At 37.4% G+C, this 23,684-nt stretch overlaps 1 protein-coding gene across 2 annotated transcripts in view; it reads left to right on the top strand.

Annotated features, from left to right (window-relative positions):
- Positions 1-21,754, top strand: part of TET2 (tet methylcytosine dioxygenase 2) — a 146,789-nt gene extending 125,035 nt beyond the window's left edge. For both annotated transcript variants that reach the window (XM_055434728.2, XM_055434729.2), the window contains exons 8-11: positions 971-1,060; positions 11,459-11,596; positions 14,321-14,675; positions 16,945-21,754. In XM_055434728.2, coding sequence (XP_055290703.2) covers positions 971-1,060; positions 11,459-11,596; positions 14,321-14,675; positions 16,945-18,440 — 2,079 coding nt within the window. In that variant the 3' untranslated portion in view covers positions 18,441-21,754. The remainder of the gene's footprint in view (positions 1-970; positions 1,061-11,458; positions 11,597-14,320; positions 14,676-16,944) is intronic.
- Positions 21,755-23,684: the final 1,930 nt, after the last annotated feature.

The following is a 23,684-nucleotide window of genomic DNA, read 5'->3' as shown; positions in this document are numbered from 1 at the left end:
TTAGCATTTAAATATGATCAAATTTTTAGTGAATCAGTGTAGTTTTCTTTCAAATTTTAGTAGATGAAATTGAAATAGATATCTATTGATGTAATAATTTTTACATGTCCCTCTAATTGAAAAATTTGTTATCTCTATTATTTGTAATTATAATAGTAAGTGGAAATTTAATAAAGTGCAAAAGCTCTTCAAGTCACAATAAAATTTTTTTCATAGAATCATAATATTTTAATAAGCTGTATTAATGTGCTAGATGTCCTCTTTTCATAAAGAAAAACACCCAACTATTTAATAATGGACAGGGAAGCCTGACGTGCTGTGTGATTCATGGGGTTGCAAAGAGTTGGACACGACTGAGCGACTGAACTAAATGAACAGCAAATTTGCATGCTGCCTTCCACTTTAATTTTTCACACTGGAGAGCTTTTTAAACTTTCCAAAAATTTTCACATATGCCACATTATAGTTCTTAGAGTTTTATTCATATTTGAATCACCTAGTGATTTTTAGTTCTATGGAGATATTTCAAATTTTGAAATGCTATTTTTATAAACATTTAAAAATAGAAAGATTGGAAATAGGTTAAACCAAACAAATCCTTTCAACACCTCATCTTCCTTGGCCACTACCTGGAGAGGAGTAGAGAATGTGACCTTTTAAAACGATATGGCTTCATTCTCCTAATCTACTACTAGTATAAACATATATTAATAAAATGCATGAAAAGTAGAAAATTGATTAATCTTATTAAATAACAAAGTGATAGACATTTAACAACACAAACAAAAATAGGTTATAAGTGGTCTATGCTTTTCACTTAGAAATAGTGTGTTAAGATGGCAGTTATTTAACAAGAGATGCTATATATAGTGATTTGGATCTAAGATGTAGGTGAAAAAAATCTAATCACCTTTCATATATGGATAGAATGATTTGGAATTTAATATGCAGAATTGTTCATTTTATACAGGAAGAGAAATTGGAGTCTCATTTACAAAACCTGTCCACTCTTATGGCACCAACATACAAGAAACTTGCACCTGATGCATATAATAATCAGGTAAGTTTAAACAATTACTGACAATTACTGAGACACTTTACTGACTCATTATTGATGACCTACCTGTCTTTCCAGAAATATTTTTGAAGCAATGTTTTTCTTTTATCTAACTTTTTCTCTTCCTAATTTTTGAAGCCACTGTAGTGTTCTGTTTTTGATATATGAAAATTATACCATCCAAAAGAGCATATTTCTGGTCTTTTAATCTGTAAAGATAATGAGTTTTTAAGGCTCACAAGCTGTTTTACTTACTAATCTTGTTCTCATATGGATGATTTTATCTCTAAAGTCAGGCTTTAGTGGTTAATTAAATTATATGATTCAAACTATAGTTCCAACCACCTGTTAACTGTTTTCATAGCAAGTCTATACATATAAAGCTATGGGTATACCACTTTGTGAGTGTATATACATGTGATGAGATATATTAGATTTTGCTAGTTGCCCCCTATTTTCTAAGTGTGTGCCAGGTTGTGCCTATATGGAAGGCTTGGTGATTTGTTTAGAGATGCTCATGAAGAAGGCAAAAGACCATGAAGTCTACATGGTTTCAATAAACTCCTTCCTTAGAGGAGAAATGTAAAATGCCAACTATAGAAAAAAAATGGTAACAGCTGGGATAGAGGTATGCACACATTTCTGAAGGAAAAAAAAGCTACTTCCTGAGTAGAGGAGAGCTGTAAGGTCATAAATGGCCTTGGAGGCCATACAAAGATCTTTGAACTTTAAAATCCTGTAGACAAGAGGCCTATCACTGGGTGTTCTAAGTGTATATTGGGGGCAGTGAGAGTGAAGTGGTTTAACTCTATAAGGTTGAAAGTGAGTGTTAGTTGCTCAGTTTTGTCCAACTCTTTGCAACTGTAATGGACTGTAGCCTACCAGACTCCTCTGTCCATGGGATTCCCCAGGCAAGAATACTGTAGTGGGTTGCCATGCCCTCCTCCAGGGGATCTACCTGACACAGGGATCGAGCCAGGTCTCCCACCTTGCCAGCAGATTTTTTACTGTCTGAGCCACCAGGGAAGTGGTGAGAGTGAAGTGTTTTAACTCTATAAGGCTACTCAAGCCAAATAAATGAAATACAGCTTAGATCAGTGGAAGATTAGAGAAGTAAACTATTGCAGTCATTGGGCAAGACATGTTAAGGTCCTAATTTAACAAAATAGCGGCAGTGATAAAATGAAATAAATATATGAAATATTTGAGGTGGAACTGATAGTGACCAATTGGATTTGAGGATGAGCAAAAGAGAATTTGAGGATCCACCAAATTTCTGGCTTAGGTGGTTATTAATTAGTATTAGGAATCAGTGAAGAAAATTAAGTTTGGAGGAGATAAGGAGAAGAAGATAAATGTCATTTTGGACATGCTAGATTTGACATATTTCTAGGATAATTAAAAAACAATCAGAAAAATAAAAAATCCAAGTTAGCCCTGTGGGAGTTATCAAAATGCAGGAAGTAGTAGTAAATGCAATTTTTCAGAGTGGAGATTATAAAGATAAGAAGGGTCTAATGATTTTGACATTTAACAGTTTAGGGGTGAGTGGAGGAAGAGAAACCATTGAAGAAAGGACTGGGGGGATAGGAACAATGGGATAGGAGAGGTTAAAGATTTAAGAGGAAGAGGAAGACTGATAGATGGGGGAAGGCTGGAAGTGATGAGAAAGTATTCAGAGTACACAGCAGTGGGGATATGAAGAAATGTGAAGGGCAGCATTTTTGCAAACATTGTTATTTGCAATACTTAACAATGTTAAAGACTCTCAGGGGACTAGATTGGTCTACACAGCAGAGACAGGGGACCAATTCTAATTAACAGTTTAGCTATTCTTTAACATGTGGACTACAACATTTTCCTCAAATCCCAATTCACTTTTTTTTTTTAAGTAGCAAAGAGGGCAACTTTAATGACTGTCTCTTTATAAGTTGTTTTATGTCACATCTAGATTTTTAGAGATATATATGTAACTGTCTATGAAAATTATTTTAAATATGGTTAATAACAGTGGGATTAATATTGTTATTTTACAACCTTACCTGTTTTAATCAGTGTCACAGGAAAGTATAAGGAATGGTTTTATACTGTTATAAAACAGCTCTGGGTAAGCAACACAATAAATCAAGCTATAAAAAGAAAATGAATTGAGTCTACATTGCTAGATTTCAAGTTTGGCCATTTTCTGTTGAGTGAATTTTTTATAGGGGTTATTAATCTAATGGATTTAACTGAGGAATGGGACAGAACAACAAGCATTGATGTTCACCTTACTTCTTTGATTCTTACTATAGACTGTATCATACAAACACAATTATCTAAGCATCTATGTTCTCCTCTATTTATGTTTGGAGTAAACCTGGACTATCTAAAATACAAAGGAGCCTCAGATTTTTAAGTTATAACAACATGATTATGATTATATATAATTCCTTAGATGTGTTTTAATATTTGTATATGAGCAAATGTGTAGATGTGCTGTGGGCTTCCCTGGTGGCTCCCTGGTAAAGAATCTGCTTGCCAATGCAGGAGACCCAGGTTTGATCCCTGGGTCAGGAAGATCTCCTGGAGAACTGGCAACCCACTCCATTATTCTTGCTTGGGAAATCCCATGGACAAAGGAGCCTAACCAGTCGTCATAAAGTTTTGGTTAAGCACAATCAATAATGTCTGGAGATCTACTGTATAATTGTACCTATAATCAACAAATTTAAACATTTTCTAAAACTGTAGCTCTCATGTTGTGTTCTTACCACCATAAAATACATACATACATTCATACATTAAAAAATAGATGTAATATCTATATAAACTAAATCATCTAATGACTAAGAATGAATAAGGTGTATTTTTAAATTTCATGGTAGATACTATTGAAAATATTTATCCATATGTCTTAATGTGGTTTAGAGATCTGAAAAACAACCATGTGATCTTTTCCTACAGAATGTGTAAAACATAAAAGTTATGGATGCTGCCAAGGTCTGTTATTTGGTCTTTGCCTCCTTTTCCCCAACTGAATATAATACCTTTATTTCTCACATATGCATGTTTTTCCTTGCGTTAGTCCTTGAATTCATAAAGTCTTATTGCTAAAGTTAAGCTTCATTGGGTCTTCACAGCATTTCTTCTGTCAGCTCCATGATATGAGAATATATTTTCTTAATTTAAATACACCTTCATATCTGCCAGTAGATTTGTATTTCTCTGTCTTTTCTATGATTATCTTACCACCAAAGTTTAGGCCTGAATTAGCAGGCTTAAATCTTAAAATCATGTGCTTTCATCATGTGTGGAGATGACATGTTAGACCAAGAGAACTTTCTATGACAGTGGAAATATTTCCTGTCTACACTGTTTAGAATGATAGTTACTAGCTATATGTGGTTACTGAATACTTGATATGTGGATAGTGCAATTGATTTAATGAAATTTTCATTTTAGTTAATTTAAATTTAAATTGCCACATGTGGCTGCTAGATACCAAATTGAACAGCACAGCTTTACACCATCAGAAAGTCATCCACCTACAATTGTCTTCCAGACAGATTCAGTTCAGTTCAGTTCAGTTGTTCAGTCGTGTCCGACTCCTTGCGACCCCATGAATCACAGCACGCCAGGCTTCCCTGTCCATTACCAACTCCCGGAGTTCACTCAAACTCATGTCCATAGAGTCAGTGATGCCATCCAGCCATCTCATTCTCCGTCGTCCCCTTCTCCTCCCGCCCCCAATCCCTCCAGCATCAGACTCTTTTCCAGTGAGTCAACTCATTGCATGAGGTGGCCAAAGTATTGGAGCTTCAGCATCAGCCCTTCCAATGAACACCCAGGATTGATCTCCTTTAGAATGGACTGGTTGGATCTCCTTGCAGTCCAAGGGACTCTCAAGAGTCTTCTCCAGCACCACAGTTCAAAAGCATTAATTCTTCGGCGATCAGCTTTCTTCACAGTCCAACTCTCACATCCAAAAAGATTAATTTCCAGTAATTCATTCACACACTCCTGCATGGTATAAGATGGCATGAGTCTAAAAACCAACTAGATTCTGTATCATTTTTATTCAAGGAACAGAATAAAGCTAACTAGACCAAAGTATGGACTAAATAGTCACAAGCCACTGTTTGTGGTTTGTGAAATAGAGTGGTCATTTACCTTTAGTCAGTCTCTCAAAGATGCTGCATAAACCTAATAGTAAATACTCAAGCCGTCACAAACTGTATCATGTTACGACTTCAGCTTCTAGCCATGGTGGATTAACAGAAACTGATTTACTTTCACACATTTAAAAAAAAGAAAAATACACCAAACAGTAGTTTTTAGATATAAGACAATAAGAAACTCAAAATACTAACACTAGAGAGAAGGGAATTTTAAAAGGTAAACTTACAGTTACCCCAACTTACTTCCTAAAAAGCATGTTAGACTTCAGGCAGGAAGGAGGAACCTACACAGACCCCACGGTTTTCTCTGTTAGGATATGAAGTTCAGAATTTGGTAAAAGTGCTGGAATTCACAATTCAGAGTCCCAAAGAGGTGAATGCTTCATTGGGAAGAGCTCCAGAGATCTGTAGAGTCTTCAGCTGTGTACTAGTGTTGCATGCTTGTGAAGAGATTACCAGGGCCATGGAAAGAATCATCAAAAGAGGCAAAACAATCCTTTAATTTTATACAGGACTTGGAATAGTTGTTGTTAATACCATCCAGAAGGAAAAGACACCCTAACATGAAAGATATTAAGCAGAGTATTTAGAATTTTCTGGCCTTGGTAACAGACGTAGATTAGGCTGTTCTGGTTCCATCTAATAATGTTTAAAAGCAAGACTTGAAAGGATCAAACCGATTTCAACAAATTTAATGGGGGTGGGGGGTGGTTTTCCCAGATGGCGCAGTGGCAAAGAGACCATCTGCCAATGTAGAAGATGCAAGAGATATGGGTTTGATCCCTGGGTCAGGAAGATCCCCTGGAGGAGGAAATTGCAACCCACTCCAGTATTCTTGCTGGGAAATTCCATGGACAAAGGAGCTTGGCAGACTGTAGTCCATGGGGTCAAAAAGAGTTGGACACGACTGAGTACACACACATAACAGCATCTCAGAACAAAAAAAAATTTTTTAGATAGAATTAATAGTGTCTAGTAACTCATCAAAAATTACCAGGTATACAAAGAAATTAGAAAACATGATCCATAATTGGGGGCAGGGGGGCAGGGGTAGGGAGCAATCAACAGAAATAGTTCCAGAAATGATATATGATAAGAATATATCGACAAGGGCATTAAAATCGCTAATATTTCATTTGCTCAAGACAATAGAGGAAAGTATGAGCATGACTTTAGAAACAGTTAAGGAGACATCAAACCCATACTGAACTTCTAGAGATGAAAAACATATATAATATCTGAATAAAAAATACAGTAGATGGAATTAACAGCAGATTAGTGAGCTTGAATATGCGGTGATAGAAATGTCCCAATGTGAAAGAAGAAAAGCAAAACTGAAAAATAAAACGACTTGATCAAATGCCAGTATTATTACCCCAATATATGTGTAATTAGAATCCCAGAAGGAGGACAGACAATATTTTAAAATACAGTGGCCAATTACTCTTCAAGTTTGTTCAAAATAAACCCATTGATCCCAGAAGAAGCTCAGCAAGCCCCAAATAGAGGTTGTGTGTGGTGGGGGGTGGGGGGGGCAGGAGGAGTTAACAAAGAATGCTACATAAAGTCACATTAAAATCAATAACATGAAGAGCAGATAGAGGAGGGGAAAGAAAAGACATTAATTTATAGAGAAAAAATGATAATAGACATAGACAAATGCAAGAAAAATAGACAGGAGAAACATCTTTAAAGTCCTGGGGAAAAAAATAAAACTATCAACCTTGGAATCGGTAAAGACTCTAAAAACTGAAGGCAAAATAAAAATTTTTTTTCAGATCTACCAAAGCCGAAATAATTTGCCACCAGCAGACTAACACTTCAAAAATGTTAAAGGAAGCCCTTTGATAGAAAAATACTAGATAGAAATCTGGATTGACAAAAAGGAATGAAGACATTATAAATAGTAGATATTTAAGAAAAAGACTTTTTCCCCTTATTTAAAAAAATTTTCTTTAAAAGATAATTTGCTATTTTAAAATATATTTAAAATGTAATTTAAGGCTCATAACATGTAAAAGTGCGGAAGCTGGGGAATTGGAAGTACACAGTTGTAAGATTCTTATATATGGAATAGTGTAATACTACAGGGATAAACTATTACACTGCACTATAAACTTTAAAATAAGCAGCCACTAAAAAAAAGTGTATAGTCCCCCAGTAAAGAGATGAGAATAGAATCCCAAAGCATTTAAAAAAAAATGAAACCAAAGATAAAACAAATATAAAACAAATATCATATGGTATATTTAATCCAAGCAATATATAAAAACCACATCAAAAGTAAATTTTTTTACCACTCCCAACTTAAAAGGTAGAGCTTGTGATATTGAATAATCATACTGATGTAAAACAGTTATGATTTTACAAAGCAAGAACCAAGAAATATTGTACTAATGTCAATCAAAAGCTGGAGTGATATTAATGGCAAGGTAGATTTCATGGCATAGAATATTATAAAGATCATTTCATAGTGATAAAAAGGTCAAGTTAGCAAGAGAACATAATCCTAACTATGCATATAATAAATAGCTTCAAATTATATTAAACAAAAACTGATAGAACTAAGAAATCTCCAACCGCAGTCAATTTTCAGTATATCTTTCTCAATGACTGTGAGAACAAGTGGACCGAAAATTAATAAGGGAACAGAAGACTTGAACAACACTTTTAACCAAACTGATGTTATTGCCATGTATAAAACTCCCCACACAATGACAGAGTTAACATTAATTTCAAGTGTACAAGGATGATTTACCAAGATAATTGTTTGGTGACCCGGAATAATAACTATCAGTAAATTTAAAAGTCACAAAGTATGTTCTCTGACCCTACAAAGTAAAAATCACAAATCTCAACAAAGAAACTATTTCAACCTGAATGAAATGAATGAAAGGAAAGAATAAAGCCACAAATCAGTGATCTTCTACCCAATGAAACTTGGAGAAAAGGAGCACTTTTAGCCTTATAAGAAACAGAAGGAAAGAAACGCAGAATTTAAGAACAGAAATCAATGAAATAGAATGCAGAAAACAAATCAGTGAAGGGAAAAGCTATTTCTTTGAGTCAGTTTAATCAAGAAAAAAATAGAAGGTATAAATTGTCAATATCAAGAATTAGAGATGAGAAATCACAGTAGATCCTACAAATTAATAATATATTATTAAAACTTTATGAAAATAAAATCAATGAAATGAACAAAGTCCTTAAAAGGTACAAATTACCAAAGCTTACTAAAGAAGAAATAAATAGGACATGGAAGAAACCTAGATTTCCATTGACAGATGAATGGATAAAGAAGTTGTGGTACATATATACAATGGAAAATTACTCAGTCATAAAAATGAATACATTTGAGTCAGTTCTAGTGAGGTGGATGAACCTAGAGCCTATTACATAGAGTGAAGTCATATACATTACCATATGTAAAATAGATAGCTAATGGGAAGTTGCTGTATGACACAAGGAGCTCAACCCAGTACTCTGTGACAATGTAGAGGGCTGGGATGGGTGCGGGGTTGGGGGCAGGGTGGGGATATATGTATATTTATGACTGATTCACATTGTTGTATCGCAGAAGCCAACACAATATTGTAAAGCAATTATCCTCCAATTAAAAATAAATTTTAAGAAAGAAAATACTACAAATACTTCTATTAAAGAAATTGTAATTAAAAACTTTCTCAAAAGAAAACTCCAAACCCAAATGATTTCCATTCCAAATTTCACCCATTATTTAAGAAAGATATAACAATGAAAATTCTTCTAGAAAATAGCAAAGGAGTAAATACTTCCCAGTTCCTTCTATGAGACTGGAAATATCCTGATACTAAAATCAGACAAGAACATTAAAAAAAAATAAAGTCCAATGATCTTCATGAATATTAATATGAAAGTTCTTAACAAAATTTCATGCAAATACATCCAATAATGGTGTAAAAGTAATAATACATCATGATCAAATGGAGTTTATTTCAGGAACAGTTAGTTCATTTAACAGTCAAAGATCAATCAATGTGATTCACTGTATTAACCAACATATTAGGGGAAAAATATTTCAACAGAGAAAAGGCATTTGACAAGATTTAACATCCATAGAAGGAAAATTTCTCAGCCTAATAAAGGGCATAGATGAAAAACCTAAAGCTAACATGAGTAATGGTGAAAGCCTGAAAATGACCCAGAGATCGAACCTGGGTTGATCTGCATTGATTGAATTTGCACTGGAGGCAGATTCTTTACCATCTAAGCCACCCATCCATTTTGTGATGGGATCATGCCTGTTATCTAAGGTAGACCTTTGACATCTGTGAAAACTCAATAAATGGAAAGCTAAAATTAAAAAAGTGAAAAAACACATTACTCAGAATAAGAAAAGGATGTCCATTCTTACCACTTCTAGTTAACATCTTTCTTTTAACTTCTCAACTAGGTTTTACTGTTTGTTGACAATGTTCTCTGTGCCACATGTATAAACATAAGTTTAATATACAATTGTCATACAGTAATAAAAATAAATACATAATTCTTTATCAAATGGATGTTTGCTTAATAAAATTCAAGGTAGGTTTTCAATTTTCATCTTGTCAGCAAGCTTTTTGTGGCATCCTAATTTTTTAAATTGAGGCATAGTTGATTTACCATATAAGTTTCGCATGTACAACACAGATATTCACAACTATTAAAGATTATACTTCATTTATAATTGCTGTAAATTTTCAGCTATGTTCCTTGTGCTGTATAAATATCCTTGTAGATTATTCTATTTAACATCTAACTGGAAATTTTAGACAGTGCAGAAAGCAAGGATACAGATTGAATATGAAGAAATAAAACTGCCCTTATTTGCAGACAACATGTGTATCTACGTGGAAAATTCCAAAGAATCTACCAAAAAACCTCCTAGAACTAATAAATGGTTTACAACAGTTGCAAAATATAAAAATGAATTCTATTTTCTATATACTAGCAATGAACAATTAAAAATTGAAATGAAAACCAGTAGCATCAAAAATCCATAGATACATATTTGACAGAACTGTATAAGACCTATGCACTGAAAACAATGCTGAGAGAAATTGTAGAAAACCTAAATAACTGGAAAGATATGCAGTGTTCATGGACCACAAGACTAAATATTATTTGTCAGTTTTTCCCAAATTAATCAATGGATTCAGTACATGGCCTAGCAGTATTTTACCAGGTGTTCTGAAGGAATTGACAAGGTGACTCTAAAATATATAGAGAGAAGTGTAAAGAACCCACAGTAGTCAAACAGTTTTTTAAAGACCAAAATTTGAATACTTATACTCCAGGATTTCAAGATTTACTACAAATCTACATTTACTAGTAATCAAGACAGTTTGTGTCTACACACACATACACATGCCAGTACACTATTACATAACAAAAGATCAGAATAGATAGTCTGGAAATAGATTCAACATGTATGGTCAAGTGATTTGCAACAAAGGCAATTCAATGGGATAAGTATAAACTTTTTTTACCCACTGGTGTTTGAACAGTTGAATATCCATCTGGAAAAAAAAATTCTTTGACTCTTATTCTCACACCCTATATAAAAATTAACTCAAAATGGATCCATTTGTATAAAATTCTAGAAAATGCAAACTAATCTCTAGTGACAAAGCTTGTGCTTGAGAAGAAAGTCATGTCGCTCAGCTAGTAAAGAATCCGCCTGCAATCTGGGAGACCCCAGTTCAATCCCTGGGTTGGGAAGATCCCCTGGAGAAGGGAAAGGCTACCCACTCCAGCATTCTGGCCTGGAGAATTCCATGGACTGTATACTCCATGGGGTCGCAGAGAGTCGGAAACGACTGAGCGACTTTCACTTACTTACTTACTTGAGAACAAAGTAGGAGGCATGAAAGAGGCATGAGGAAACTTTGGGGATTGATGGATATGTACATTATTTTGTTTGTGGCAGTGGTTTCACATATATATAGTGTACTGTTTGATATATACATCAAACAGTACACTAAACAGCATATATTTAAAGTATAAGTCAAGTATATCTCAATAACACTGTAAAATAAAAACTGTATTATGTCAAAGCATTTGCCCCATTTTGCCTCATTCCATTGTGTTTTGGGATATAAAATACTAAGGAATTTTTTCACCTGCTCAGTATACCCATCTTAAAACTTTTTTGTCAAATGTGTGCCTAAGAATTTTAGATGTCTAAGTCCTTCCCACTCATAGACACACTTCTGTTTTTCAGATTGAATATGAACACAGAGCACCAGAGTGCCGTCTGGGTCTGAAGGAAGGCCGTCCATTCTCAGGGGTCACCGCATGTTTGGACTTCTGTGCTCATGCCCACAGAGACTTGCAAAACATGCAGAATGGCAGCACACTGGTAGGTGGAGCTGAGGACAGGTTAGCAGCATGTGCTAACTGAAGAGTAGAGGACGGAAGCCGGCAGCATTTAATTAATCTGCTCCCTGCAGATGTCATTGTAGCGGCCAGAGTTTTCATGAATGATCGCTGTTGCAAGTGACCTTATTTGGCATAACTAGTACTTGTATAACAGGTTGGCATATCACATCAGTAGAAAACTGTTGAGAAGTACGTAAAAATCATGAAAGTTCTTGGTTCTAATCTAAACTGGTGACTAAACATTGCTAGCTATAATTGGATATCAGAAAACAGCTTTCAGAATTTAGTATCAAATATCTGGTAAGTTATAATCAGTTCAGCAAAAAGTCATACACAAGCCACGATACCAGTCTAACTTACATAGAGAAGATATATGAAAAATGTGTCACCATGTCACAGTAACTACTATAGAGGGTTCAAAGTCCAAAACCACCTATTGTCGCTACATATTACAGTCAGTGAAATGAATTGCCCTTAATTGGAAACTTTGCTAAGGGGAGAAAATGGATCCATCTTAGGAGGGAGCGGTGTGTTCTATACCAATAAAACCCAGGGTGTGCCCTTGTACCTAGAGGGATGATGACCCAGGATGGAGATGAAGAATGAAAAAGTTCAAGTACAGAAACTGTATAATCAACCTAATGAGTCATCAGTTCATGAGGTTCTGATGGCAAGTATACTGGAGTGGTTTGCCATTCCTTCCTCCAGAATGCCAAAGAATTGATGCCTTCAAACTGTGGTGCTGGAGAAGACTCCTGAAAGTCCCCTGGACAGCAGGGACAGCAAACCAGTCAGTCTTAAATCAACCCTGAATACTCGTTGGCAGGACTGAAGCTGAAGCTCCAGTATTTTGGTCATCTGATGCAAACAGCCGACTCATTGGAAAAGTCCCTGATGCTGGGAAAGATTGAGGGCGGAAGGAGAAGAGGGCATCAGAGGATGAGATGGCTGGGTGGCACCACCAGTGCAATGGACATGAACTTGGGCAAACTTCGGGAGATGGTGAGGGACAGGGACACCTGGTATGCTGCAGTCCATGGGGTCGCAAAGAATCGGACATGACTGAGCGACTGAACAACAAGGAGTTATCAACGTAGATATAAGTGCAACCAAGGAAGATGAGACCTAACATGGAAAATATAAGGCAGGCACTATCGTTCCATTACAGAGGAGAAAAGAACTCAGAGAGGTAGTAGGCAGTAGATGTAATTTGAGGAAGCTGGTGTGAAATTTTTGTTGAAAAGCAGAGAAGGTATTGATTAATACCTATAATTTAGAGCAGGGGTTGGACACATTTTCTGTTAAAAAGCTTTGCAGGCCACATAGGATCTCTGTAATGTTCTTCGGGTCCCTCCCAATAAAAAGTTCTTTAAAAGTGAAAAAAAAAAAATCTTAATTCACTGGCCATACAAAAAACAGGCTGCGAGGTAGATTGGCCACTAACCCAAGTTTGCCAGGAGAATAAACACAAGGCTTATCATCTACAATATCTTATGTCATCATTAATCAGGTATTGAACATCTGCTCATTTGGAGGCTCTGCTAGATTCTGGGGAATAGGGGAAATAAATGATAGATGGAGCTATAGTTGGTCCTGAAGATAACCAGATTCCTCTTCAGCAAGGACATGGAGAGTAGGCAGAGGAAGAAAAAGTTTTTAAGTGGAGGGGAGTTTACCTCTGATAAATTGCAATTTTTGTGAGGTTAGATGGAAAGCTGCACAAGAGAAGTAGAAGCGAGTAGGGGTAAATTGTGGGAAAAGGTGACAGATGCTCAGAGACAAGGATTTGGGATGACTTATGTGTACCTCTTTAATACCATCTCACATTAAACTTATTTACAAACATAAATCTAGCCATCACATTCCTTTCAAGCGTATCTCTCGATGATTCTTATGTTACCTTGGGTTTTAAATAACTGTGGTCACATTTTCTCTGTTAATTAAAAACACTGAATACTCAAAGCTAGTATTTCAAAACCAACAGTCTTTCAAAGCCAATGTGATTGTGGCCAACCAAAGAAAAAAAAAGTACCTCGAGTTATCAGAGTAGTAGAAGTAGCTTTTTTCCTTTTAAGAAAAGAAATGAGAAAGAAGACAAACAATAAGTTAGATTTCATAGAGTATAGAGGAGAGAAAAGAAAGGTGGAAACAGCATTAAGTTGCATATGAATCAAATCCTCAGTTTTACATTATTTAGATTTCACTTTGGTATCTGGTGCAAATTTCCTAAACACAGTTAAGGAGAGTTAGGTGTGAAGAAAGATGTGAAATTTCTTTGAGCACAGAAGCATGAAATGAGGCGCATGTGATATTACCAAAAACAGAGGAAGTCGTTTTGGTGGAGGAAACTTGTAGTTTCTTTTTGAAGAGGCTTCACCTCTAGCACGTCTATTTTGTAAGTGTGAAGAGTGTAAGATTGCTACACTTTGGGTACAGTACAGTTTCTTCCCTTAGAAATGTCTGTAAGGAACAGGGTCACTACAGGGAGCGAGTCCTGATAGATTAAAAAAAAAAAATGAACTTATTTGTCTTGATGTACCATTTTGATGCAGTCTTCATTAATAACAGACAAACATGGTTTTACGGTAACAAACCAATCTGGTCCAGTAGGCCAGCACTATGAATCTAAATACTGAGGAGAAACAGACACACCAACTTTCATTTGGGATGAAACTGAAGCTATGCTCTCTTACTTCCCTGCCAGGTATGCACCCTCACTAGAGAAGACAATCGAGAAATTGGAGGAAAACCTGAGGATGAGCAGCTCCACGTTCTGCCTCTCTACAAAGTCTCTGATGTTGATGAATTTGGCAGTGTAGAGGCTCAGGAGGAGAAAAAACAAAATGGTGCCATTCAGGTACTGAGTTCTTTTCGGCGGAAGGTCAGGATGTTAGCAGAGCCGGTTAAGACGGGCCGACAGAGGAAACTAGAAGCCAAGAAAGCTGCAGCTGAAAAGCTTTCCTCTTTGGAGAACAGCACGAATAAGAGTGAAAAAGAAAAGTCAGCCGCATCTCGTCCGAAACAGACTGAAAACACAAGCCAGGCTAAACAGCTGGCAGGTAAATCTAATGTGAGGCACTGTAGATTCATGTGCTGCTGCTGCTGAGTCACTTCAGTCGTGTCCAACTCTGTGCGACCCCATAGACGGCAGCCCACCAGGCTCCCCCGTCCTTGGGATTCTCCAGGCAAGAACACTGGAGTGGGTTGCCATTTCTTTCTCCAATGCAGGAAAGTGAAAAGTGAAAGTGAAGGCACTGAGTCGTGTCTGACTTCCAGTGGCCCCATGGGCTGCAGCCCACAAGGCTACTCCGTCCATGGGATTTTCCAGGCAAGAGTACTGGAGTGGGTTGCCATTGCCTTCTCCGATTCACGTGTTAGATGACACATTTTAAAAGTGAACATTGTTGATTTTGGAAGGTTAAGTTCAGCCATGGTCTTCGTTCTATGCCAGAATTTTCTCTAAGGTAGCAAGGCCCAGGCTTTGTTCTTGGAGATGTAATGAGATATTGCACCATTAGCCCCAGTTTGAGGAAGAAGTTTGGATTTTATTTTCTAATAAATGGCAGAGTTTTATGGTAAGTGACATGGTGAAATTAGAGTTATTAGCAATGACTGGCAAGCCAAATTGGAGGTAGAGTAACTAATAGTTTGGAGACCGATGCAGTCAACCGAGAGGGGGATAATAAGAGCTTGCATTTTGGTGTAGCAAAGATGATGGAAGCGAATTCTTCCAACATGATTATCAATACATCAGTGACAAACCATTAGAATGAAGGAGAAAAAATAGTTAACGATGACTCTAAAGTTATAAGCCCAGATAATAATACTATTTATTGAGATATGGAAGGGGAAGGGCAGGAGAATAAGATACCTTTCCTTAGCCAGGTTGAGTCTGAGGTATGCAGGGGACTCCACATATAGTTCTTATAAAACTTTTACCCATCAAAATAGATCACATCTATAGTTATAGCAATAGAGCGTTATTTATCAATGCTAAGTGAATATTCTCTTTCTAAAGCTTCTTGCTTTATGACTGTAGTTAATACCCTAAAAAATAAAATCATACATGTTGTCCATATCCAAATTTAAGAGAAGGTATTGACCTAGCCATAAACAAAAGAAAAATGTATATCTTTTGTGTTAGTATCCTGCTTTGCTTGGAACCACCCATCTCTGCTTCACTAAGTCAAATCTCCCTACTGATTGATTTGTTTCTGAATCTCAGTGATAAAACTAAGTAATTTAGAATCATATGTCAAAGATGTTTAATAAACATTTGTTGATACATTGATTTACAGTAAGTAAATCCTATCCACTCCCTGATATCTCCTTTAAGTTAGCTATATAGTATAATCAGTAAGAACTTTGCATCTAGTTCCTTCTAACTGGCCTCTGCAGTAGTCATTTCAGTTCTCAGAACTGCCATTGCAGCTCCATTTATCTGTTCTGATCTCATATTACTGTTTTTTTTTTTAAGTGAAGTCATGAAACAGAAGTGTGACTTTTACCAGTTTCACATACAAAGCTAAAAGTTTCTTTAAAGTTCTATCTATAACTTTGTGAATTTCCTTCCTGGAAAGCATGCTAATGAAACAGAGTTTGCCAGTTGTATAAGGTGTTTTGGGTATTGAAATGAATGCCATTTTTTTCCCTCATAGCATTGCTAAATCTTCCATAACAAATTTTCTTCCTCCTTTACCCACTTAACATTGTTTGCCAGGCAATGGAGAAATAAAGTGAAATGAGACAGGATCCTTTCCCTCACGGAACTGCTTTATAGTGAGGTGAAGAAAGAGCTAAAAATGGATAATTCCAGTATCCGTTATATATAATTCCAGTATCTAGTATACTATGACTGTTGCTTTATCTGACTTATGTTTGCAGTGACTGTGACTAAGAATTACAAAAGCGCTGGAGGCTGGCTTTAGAGAAGGCTTCCTTGAGGAAGGGATGACTGTGTCAAGGAAGGGCAGGGAGATAGGGAGGATGGGGCAGGGCACTTCCAGTAGACAGTGTGGCGTGATCAAAAGCGCAGAAGCTCCACAGCACATGGTGCTTTCAGTGGAATATCTTTTGGATGTTTTATTACATTTCCCACCATTCACCCAGTTGTACTGTTACGGATTCTGCCATTTTATTTCTAACACTTTAGACACAGAAAATTATGCAAGACGGTGATTAGAGCGCTCTGATGTTACTCTCGTCCTTCTTTGACGGGTCTTGCATAATTCTAGTCCTGGTTTTCACATGCATGTAAACATTCTCACTGGCTTTCATAAAATGATAATCAAGCATATTTGTCCCTGCTCTCTCTTATCCTGTCCACAGAACTTCTGCGACTTTCAGGACCAGTCATGCAACCGTCCCAGCAGCCCCAGTCCCAGCCCCAAATGCAGAAACAACTTCCACAGCCACAGAAACAGCCACCACAGCTGCAGCGACCCCAGCAGCAGCCCCCACAACAGCAGCCACATCACCCCTTAAGTAATAACTCTCAGTCAGAGTCGGTCAGCTCTTACTCTTCATCTGGATCCACCAGTCTGTACATGAGACGACCCAATGCAATGAGCCCTTATCCAGGCTCTTCGCACACTTCAGATATTTATGGAGGTGCCAACCCTGTGAACCTCTATTCCACCTCATCCCAAGCTGCAGGTTCCTATTTGAATTCTTCTAATCCCACGAGCCCCTACCCTGGGCTTTTGAATCAGAGTAACCAGTATCCATCATATCAATGCAATGGAAACATATCAATGGACAACTGCTCCCAATATCTGGGCTCCTATTCTCCCCAGTCTCAGCCCATGGATCTCTATAGGTATCCAAACCAAGACCCTCTCTCTAAGCTAAATCTGCCACCCATCCACACACTTTACCAGTCGAGATTCGGAAACAGCCAGAGTTTTACTTCTAAATACTTAGGTTACGGAAACCAAAATATGCAAGGAGATGCCTTCAGCAGTTGTACTGTCAGACCAAATGTACACCATGTAGGGACATTTCCTCCTTATTCCACGCATGAGATGGATGGCCACTTCATGGGAGCCACCTCTAGATTACCACCCAATTTGAGCAGTTCAAACATAGACTATAAAAACGGTGAGCATCACCCAGCTTCTCATTTAATCCATAACTACAGTGCAGCTCCGGGCATGTTCAACAGCTCCCTTCATGCTCTGCATCTCCAAAACAAGGAGAACGACATGCTCTCCCACACAGCAAATGGCTTATCGAAGGTGCTTCCGGGTCTTAACCACGAGAGAACTACTTCTGTCCAGGAAGGCTTGCACAAAGTACACGAGGCTGGCAGTCAGGAAAAGCAGCCTTCGGCCACCGAGGACAATGATGAGGTCTGGTCTGACAGCGAGCAGAGCTTCCTGGATCCTGACATCGGAGGAGTGGCTGTGGCTCCAACTCATGGGTCAATTCTCATCGAGTGTGCGAAGCGTGAGCTGCACGCCACAACCCCTTTAAAGAATCCCAACAGGAATCACCCCACCAGGATCTCACTTGTCTTTTACCAGCACAAGAGCATGAATGAGCCAAAACATGGTTTGGCACTCTGGGAAGCCAAAATGGCCGAGAAAGCCCGTGAGAAAGAGGAAGAATGTGAAAAGTATGGCCCAGACTATGTGCCTCAGAAAACCCATGGCAAAAAGGTGAAACGGGAGCCCACTGAGCCGCATGAACCTTCCGAACCCACTTACCTACGCTTCATCAAGTCCCTTGCTGAAAGGACCATGTCCGTGACCACAGACTCCACAGTAACTACATCTCCATATGCCTTCACTAGGGTCACGGGGCCTTACAACAGATATATATGATGTCGCCCCTTGAGTTGGTTACCTCATTTGAAAAGACCACAACCAACTTGTCTGTTAGTGTAGTTCTCATGACATGGGCAGTGGTGAAAGGACACAGTAATCCTGACAAATGTGGTGGGAGGAACCTCGGCTCACCAGCAAAACAAGAGGTCATCTTACCATAGCACTTAATTTCCACTGACTCCTAAGTGGTCACAGATGGAATCTAGGCAAAAGACCAAAGCATTCTATGCAAAAAGAAGGTGGAGAAGGAAGTGTTCCACAATTTACATTTTTAAACACTGGTTCTATTACTGGACGAAATGATATGTAAATGTGATTCCCCCCCCTTACAACTCTACACATCTGTGACCACTTTTAATAATACCAAGTTTGCATAGTCATGGAACACAAATCAAGTACTGTAGTATCACAGGGGCAGGAATCTTAAAATACCGTCTGGTGCTGAGTATACAATGTACTGAAATACTGGAATTATGGCTTTTAAACATGCAGTTTTTACTGTAATCTTAATATTAACTTTTATTTATCGAAATAGATACAGGAAGCTGAATAGACAGCAAAACACTGAATTTGTTTGGATGTTCTAAGAAATGGTGCTAAGAAAATGGTGTCTTTAACAGCTGAACATTTAATGCCTTTATATCATCAAGATGCTATCAGTGTACTCCAATGCCCTTGAATAATGGGGGTACCTTTTCATTCAAGTTTTTAATCATAATTACCTGTTCTTACACAAGCTTAGTTTTTAAAATGTGGACATTTTAAAGGCCTCTGGATTTTGCTCATCCAGTGAAGTCCTTGTAGGACAATAAACGTATATATGTACATATATATATATACACATATGTACATGTGCACAAACATGTATATCTATAAATATTTTAAATGGTGTTTTAGAAGCACTTTGTCTACCTAAGCTTTGACAACTTGAACAATGCTAAGGTACTGAGATGTTTAAAAAAAAAAGAAAAAAACGTTTACTTTCATTTTAGAATGAAAAGTTGATTTTTTTAAGGAAAGCTTTTAAAGTATTTTTGCTTTTAGCCATGCATCTGCTGATGAGCAATGTATCCATTTTTATTATAGCCAGTTACATCCAAAATGGGGCTTACTGGATTCAAGGGAATACATTAGTCCACAAAACACATGTTTTCTGGTGCTCATCTCACATGCTATACTGTAAAACAGTTTTATACAAAATTGTATGACAAGTTCATTGCTCAAATATGTAGAGTTTTAAGAATTTTCTATTAACTGCAGGTAATAAATAAAAGCATGCTACAGACTCAACAAAGCTAGTTCACTTAAGCCAATGCTATTTTATGGATCTGTATGGTTCCCTTTGGCGAACCAAATGGCAGTCTGCCTTTGTGTTGATAATTGTACATTTTAATGTTGTCATTTCTTAGCTTAAGTGTCCTCTTTACCAGAAAGATTGAACAGACTGATGCCTGCATAAGATGAATAAACAGGGTTAGTTCCATGTGAATCTATTAATTAAAAAAAATTAAAAAACAGGCAGCTGGTTTGCTGTGGTGGTTTTAAATCATTAATTTGTATAAAGAAATGAAAGAGATGTATAGTAAGTAAATTAAATTGTAAACAAACTTTTTTAACGCAATGCTTTAGTATTTTAGTACTGTAAAAAGAAATTAAATATATACATATATATATAAATATATATATATATATATAGATTTGAAACAGAATTCACATCATGATGGTGCTACTCAACCTGCTACAAATATATCATAATGTGAGCTAAGAATTCATTAAAGGTTTGAGTGATGTTCCTACTTGTCATATACCTCAACACTAGTTTGGCAATAGGATATTGAACTGAGAGTGAAAGCTTATAGCATTGTGTACCATCATTTTTTTTCCAAGGCTTTTTTTTTTTAGTTAAAAAAAAAAAAATACCTTTTTCCAATACTTGATTTCTAGCAAGTATAACTTGAACTTCAACCTTTTTGTTCTAAAAATTCAGGGATATTTCAGCTCATGTTCTCCTTATGCCAACATGTCACCTGTGTTCATGTAAAATTGTTGTAGGTTAATAAATATATTCTTTTTCAGGGATTTAACCCTTTTATTTTGAATCCCTCCTATTTTACTTGTATATGTCCTGATGTAACTAAAACTAATCTTGTAAATCTGTTGGCTGTTTTAATTGTAAAGAAAAGCATTTTAAGAGTTTGGAAAATCTTTTGACTGTTTCAAGCAGAAAAAAATTACATGAAAATAGAATGCACTGAGTTGATAAAGGGAAAATTGTAAGTCAGGAGTTTGGCAAGTGGCTGTTGGCTAGAGTCTTTAACTCTCTGAATAAAAGATGTTTTGATCCTGTAATCAATACAGGTACAGATCCACAGGACTTTTCTACACAAGCAAAACACTTAGGGGGATGGTGTGCAATCAACTGTGCAATTATGTCTTAGTCTATGTACATTTTTGCTTACTAAGATTTAAATAAATTCTTAATCAATGGAGGCCTTTGAGTTTTATTGGTCAAATCTTAATGGATTTTTGGGGGGAGGGTCAAAACATGGCTTTTGTCTTTAAAAAATTTTTTTTCGCTAGTTTTTGGCTGTGACCAGTTTACAAGCATTTCAGGAACATTTGCTTTATATACATCAAACTGCATGATTTGAATGTTTTGCATATGCCATGTATCTAACCCCAAATATTTGGTTACTACATGCACATTTGCTGGTTTTGAGTCAACCATCCCTAGATGAGTGAATATTTGGTTTCTGTACCAATCCACTGTCATTTGTCAAACTGCTGGCCAACAGAGCAGGAAGTATAGTTCAGGGGGTTGAGGAGAGGTTAGGTAGGAAGGAGAAGAAATTAAGTGACATATTGTAAATATCAGATCTATAATTGTAAATATCAAACCTGCCTCAGAATGAATGGAAAGCAGATCTCCAATTTGCTTATATAGGAATATCAGGTTGACTCTATAGCCATACTTGAAAATGCTTCTGAGTGGTGTCAACTTTACTTGAATGAATTTTTCATCCTGATTGACGCACAGTGGTGTACAGTTCATTTCTAAAGCTAGTGGTTAACTTGTGTAGGAAACTTCTGCAGTCTGACACTAAGATAATGAGTTCTGTGTGCATTTTTCTATGCTTTTTTTAAAAACTTATTTTCATGAGATGTTTGGTTTGTCTATAAAAATCTGAGGATGGTTATAAATACTGTAAGTATTGTAATGTTATGAATGCAGGTTATTTGAAAGCGTTTATTATTATATCATTCCTGATAACGCTATGTGAGTGTTTTTAATAAAATTTATATTTATTTAATGCACTCTAAGTATTGTCTTGTTGTTGAAGTTTCTGTTTACTTCCTGAATTACTGCCACCTCAGTGGGGCAGAAGGTAATGAAAAACAGTTGCTTTTTAAAGATACTTTTTAGATGGTTATTCTTAATAGTAAACTATGTCTAAGGTAGCATCCAAATAATTAAGGCCAAAATATTTCTCTGATTGAATAGCTATTCAGCTGACTTTTTTTTCAAGCTTACTTTTTAACCTACTCACTTTTCACGTGTAGCCAGTGTCAGGAATGGAGTAACAGCTCTTCTGAGGACCTCAGCTGACCGTCCCTCCTGGTGTACAGTCTCAGCACCGTTGGCGACAGCAGGGACCCCAGAGTTGAGGTCACATTGCTTAAGTCCAAGCCCAGCCCTTTTCTCAGATTCTCATTTTCCTCTTCCTGTCCACTCTTAATGGAAAATTCCTCTCCCTGCCTATCAGAAAGGCAGGCAGTGTTAGGAAGGGGAGTGGGAAGAGGTGGCCTGAGAAGCACCAGATAGACATGTATGTCCGCATCCACCCCGCGTGCCTTCAGGAAGCCAGAAGCCAGGTCCTCCTCTCTTCCTTCCCTGTCATGCGTACCACTCCCCACACAGCCCCTGTGCATCCTGCTGAACACTCTATAGAAACGCAAGATAGCAGAGTTACACGTTCTAATTACCTTGAGTCTTCTAACTGTCGGCCCTACCCCTTCTGAAATTGGTAGAGAAATCATTTACATCATGCATGAAGTAAGGGAATTCTTTCTCATATTTTTCTCTCTGTCAAATAGTCATTCTTGAACCCAGAAAATGACTGCCATTTAATAACCTTTGAACTCATTGCCTGTGTGATTCCTCGAGCATTCTGCTCAAAGCCAGGGTCTTAAGAAGCAATGTCACCGTTAAAAAGCAGTAACACAACCATTTGAGGGTTTTGTTTTTGTTTTTAATTTCAACCCTCTGGAGATGTTGTCAGTTCTCATTTCACAATCCATCCTCTGGCTTAACCTTGGGAACTTCTAGCTCTTCAGGTTTGCTAGTCTGCACTGTTCCAGGCAAGGGGAATGTAAGATTCTGTGAGTGCAAAAGCTTTTCCTGCTAGGGGCCTTCCTGATCTCACTGGCCCGGCAGAGGCTGGTGATGCCAATGCCCCATAAATGAAGGTGTGGGCCACTTTGCTGCTTCCGAGCCTGCAGGTGGACTTGAACCAGGGAGACAGCTGACAATGACAGACGAGCCAGCGTCAAAAGCTTGATTGGCCCCTTGTCTCCTTTGGAAATAACTGCTGAGAATGAACCTTTTCACACAAGCAGGCATGCGCACAGCTGCCAAGTCACACAGTACTCCTGACTCCTTTCCGTGGTCTCTTCAGTCGCTCTAGCATAAAAACCCTCCTGCTTTGGGTGATTCAAGCTTCTATTCCTTTCCATCAGCTGTGTAAGAACCAAATTCAGTGAGAAAAGACCTTATTCATCCAGGCAGCTACTGTTCAAGCTGCAGAGAATTTTTAATTGGTTTTGTGGGTTTAAAGGCCACCTGGAGGCGAGTGTCCAGCATCTTTCTCAAATCAATGCAGTGTGAGAGTGCTGGCCACAGGAAGACGCTAACTAACTTCAGTCTCAGGCTTTGCAGTAAGGGGTGGGGCGCTTCCTCCCTGCCTCCCTCCCATGAGAAACACACTCTCTAGTTGTTAGAGTGGTGAGAAAACGTTCACAAAAGATGCCCAGCAGAGAATTAGCAGTAATTATAGATTATTTCAGTTTTGCCAGCACTCTTCAGTTTCTAAGAACAAAGATACTTTTGTTCCCATATTCTTGAGGCCACCTGCCTGCATCTCCCTCTCTTACAAGGCAATTTCTCACAAATGTCTTTGCTCCTTCTCGAAACATTTCCCTCTTGAAAGGAGCCACTCTTTCCCTTGCAAGTATGCTGCACAA

Source organism: Moschus berezovskii, chromosome 5, assembly GCF_049115385.1.
Source record: "Moschus berezovskii isolate FMDL1 chromosome 5, NW_MosBer_1.0, whole genome shotgun sequence".
NCBI classification, from domain to species: Eukaryota; Metazoa; Chordata; class Mammalia; order Artiodactyla; family Moschidae; genus Moschus; species Moschus berezovskii.
This window is presented reverse-complemented; position numbering and strand designations above follow the sequence as displayed.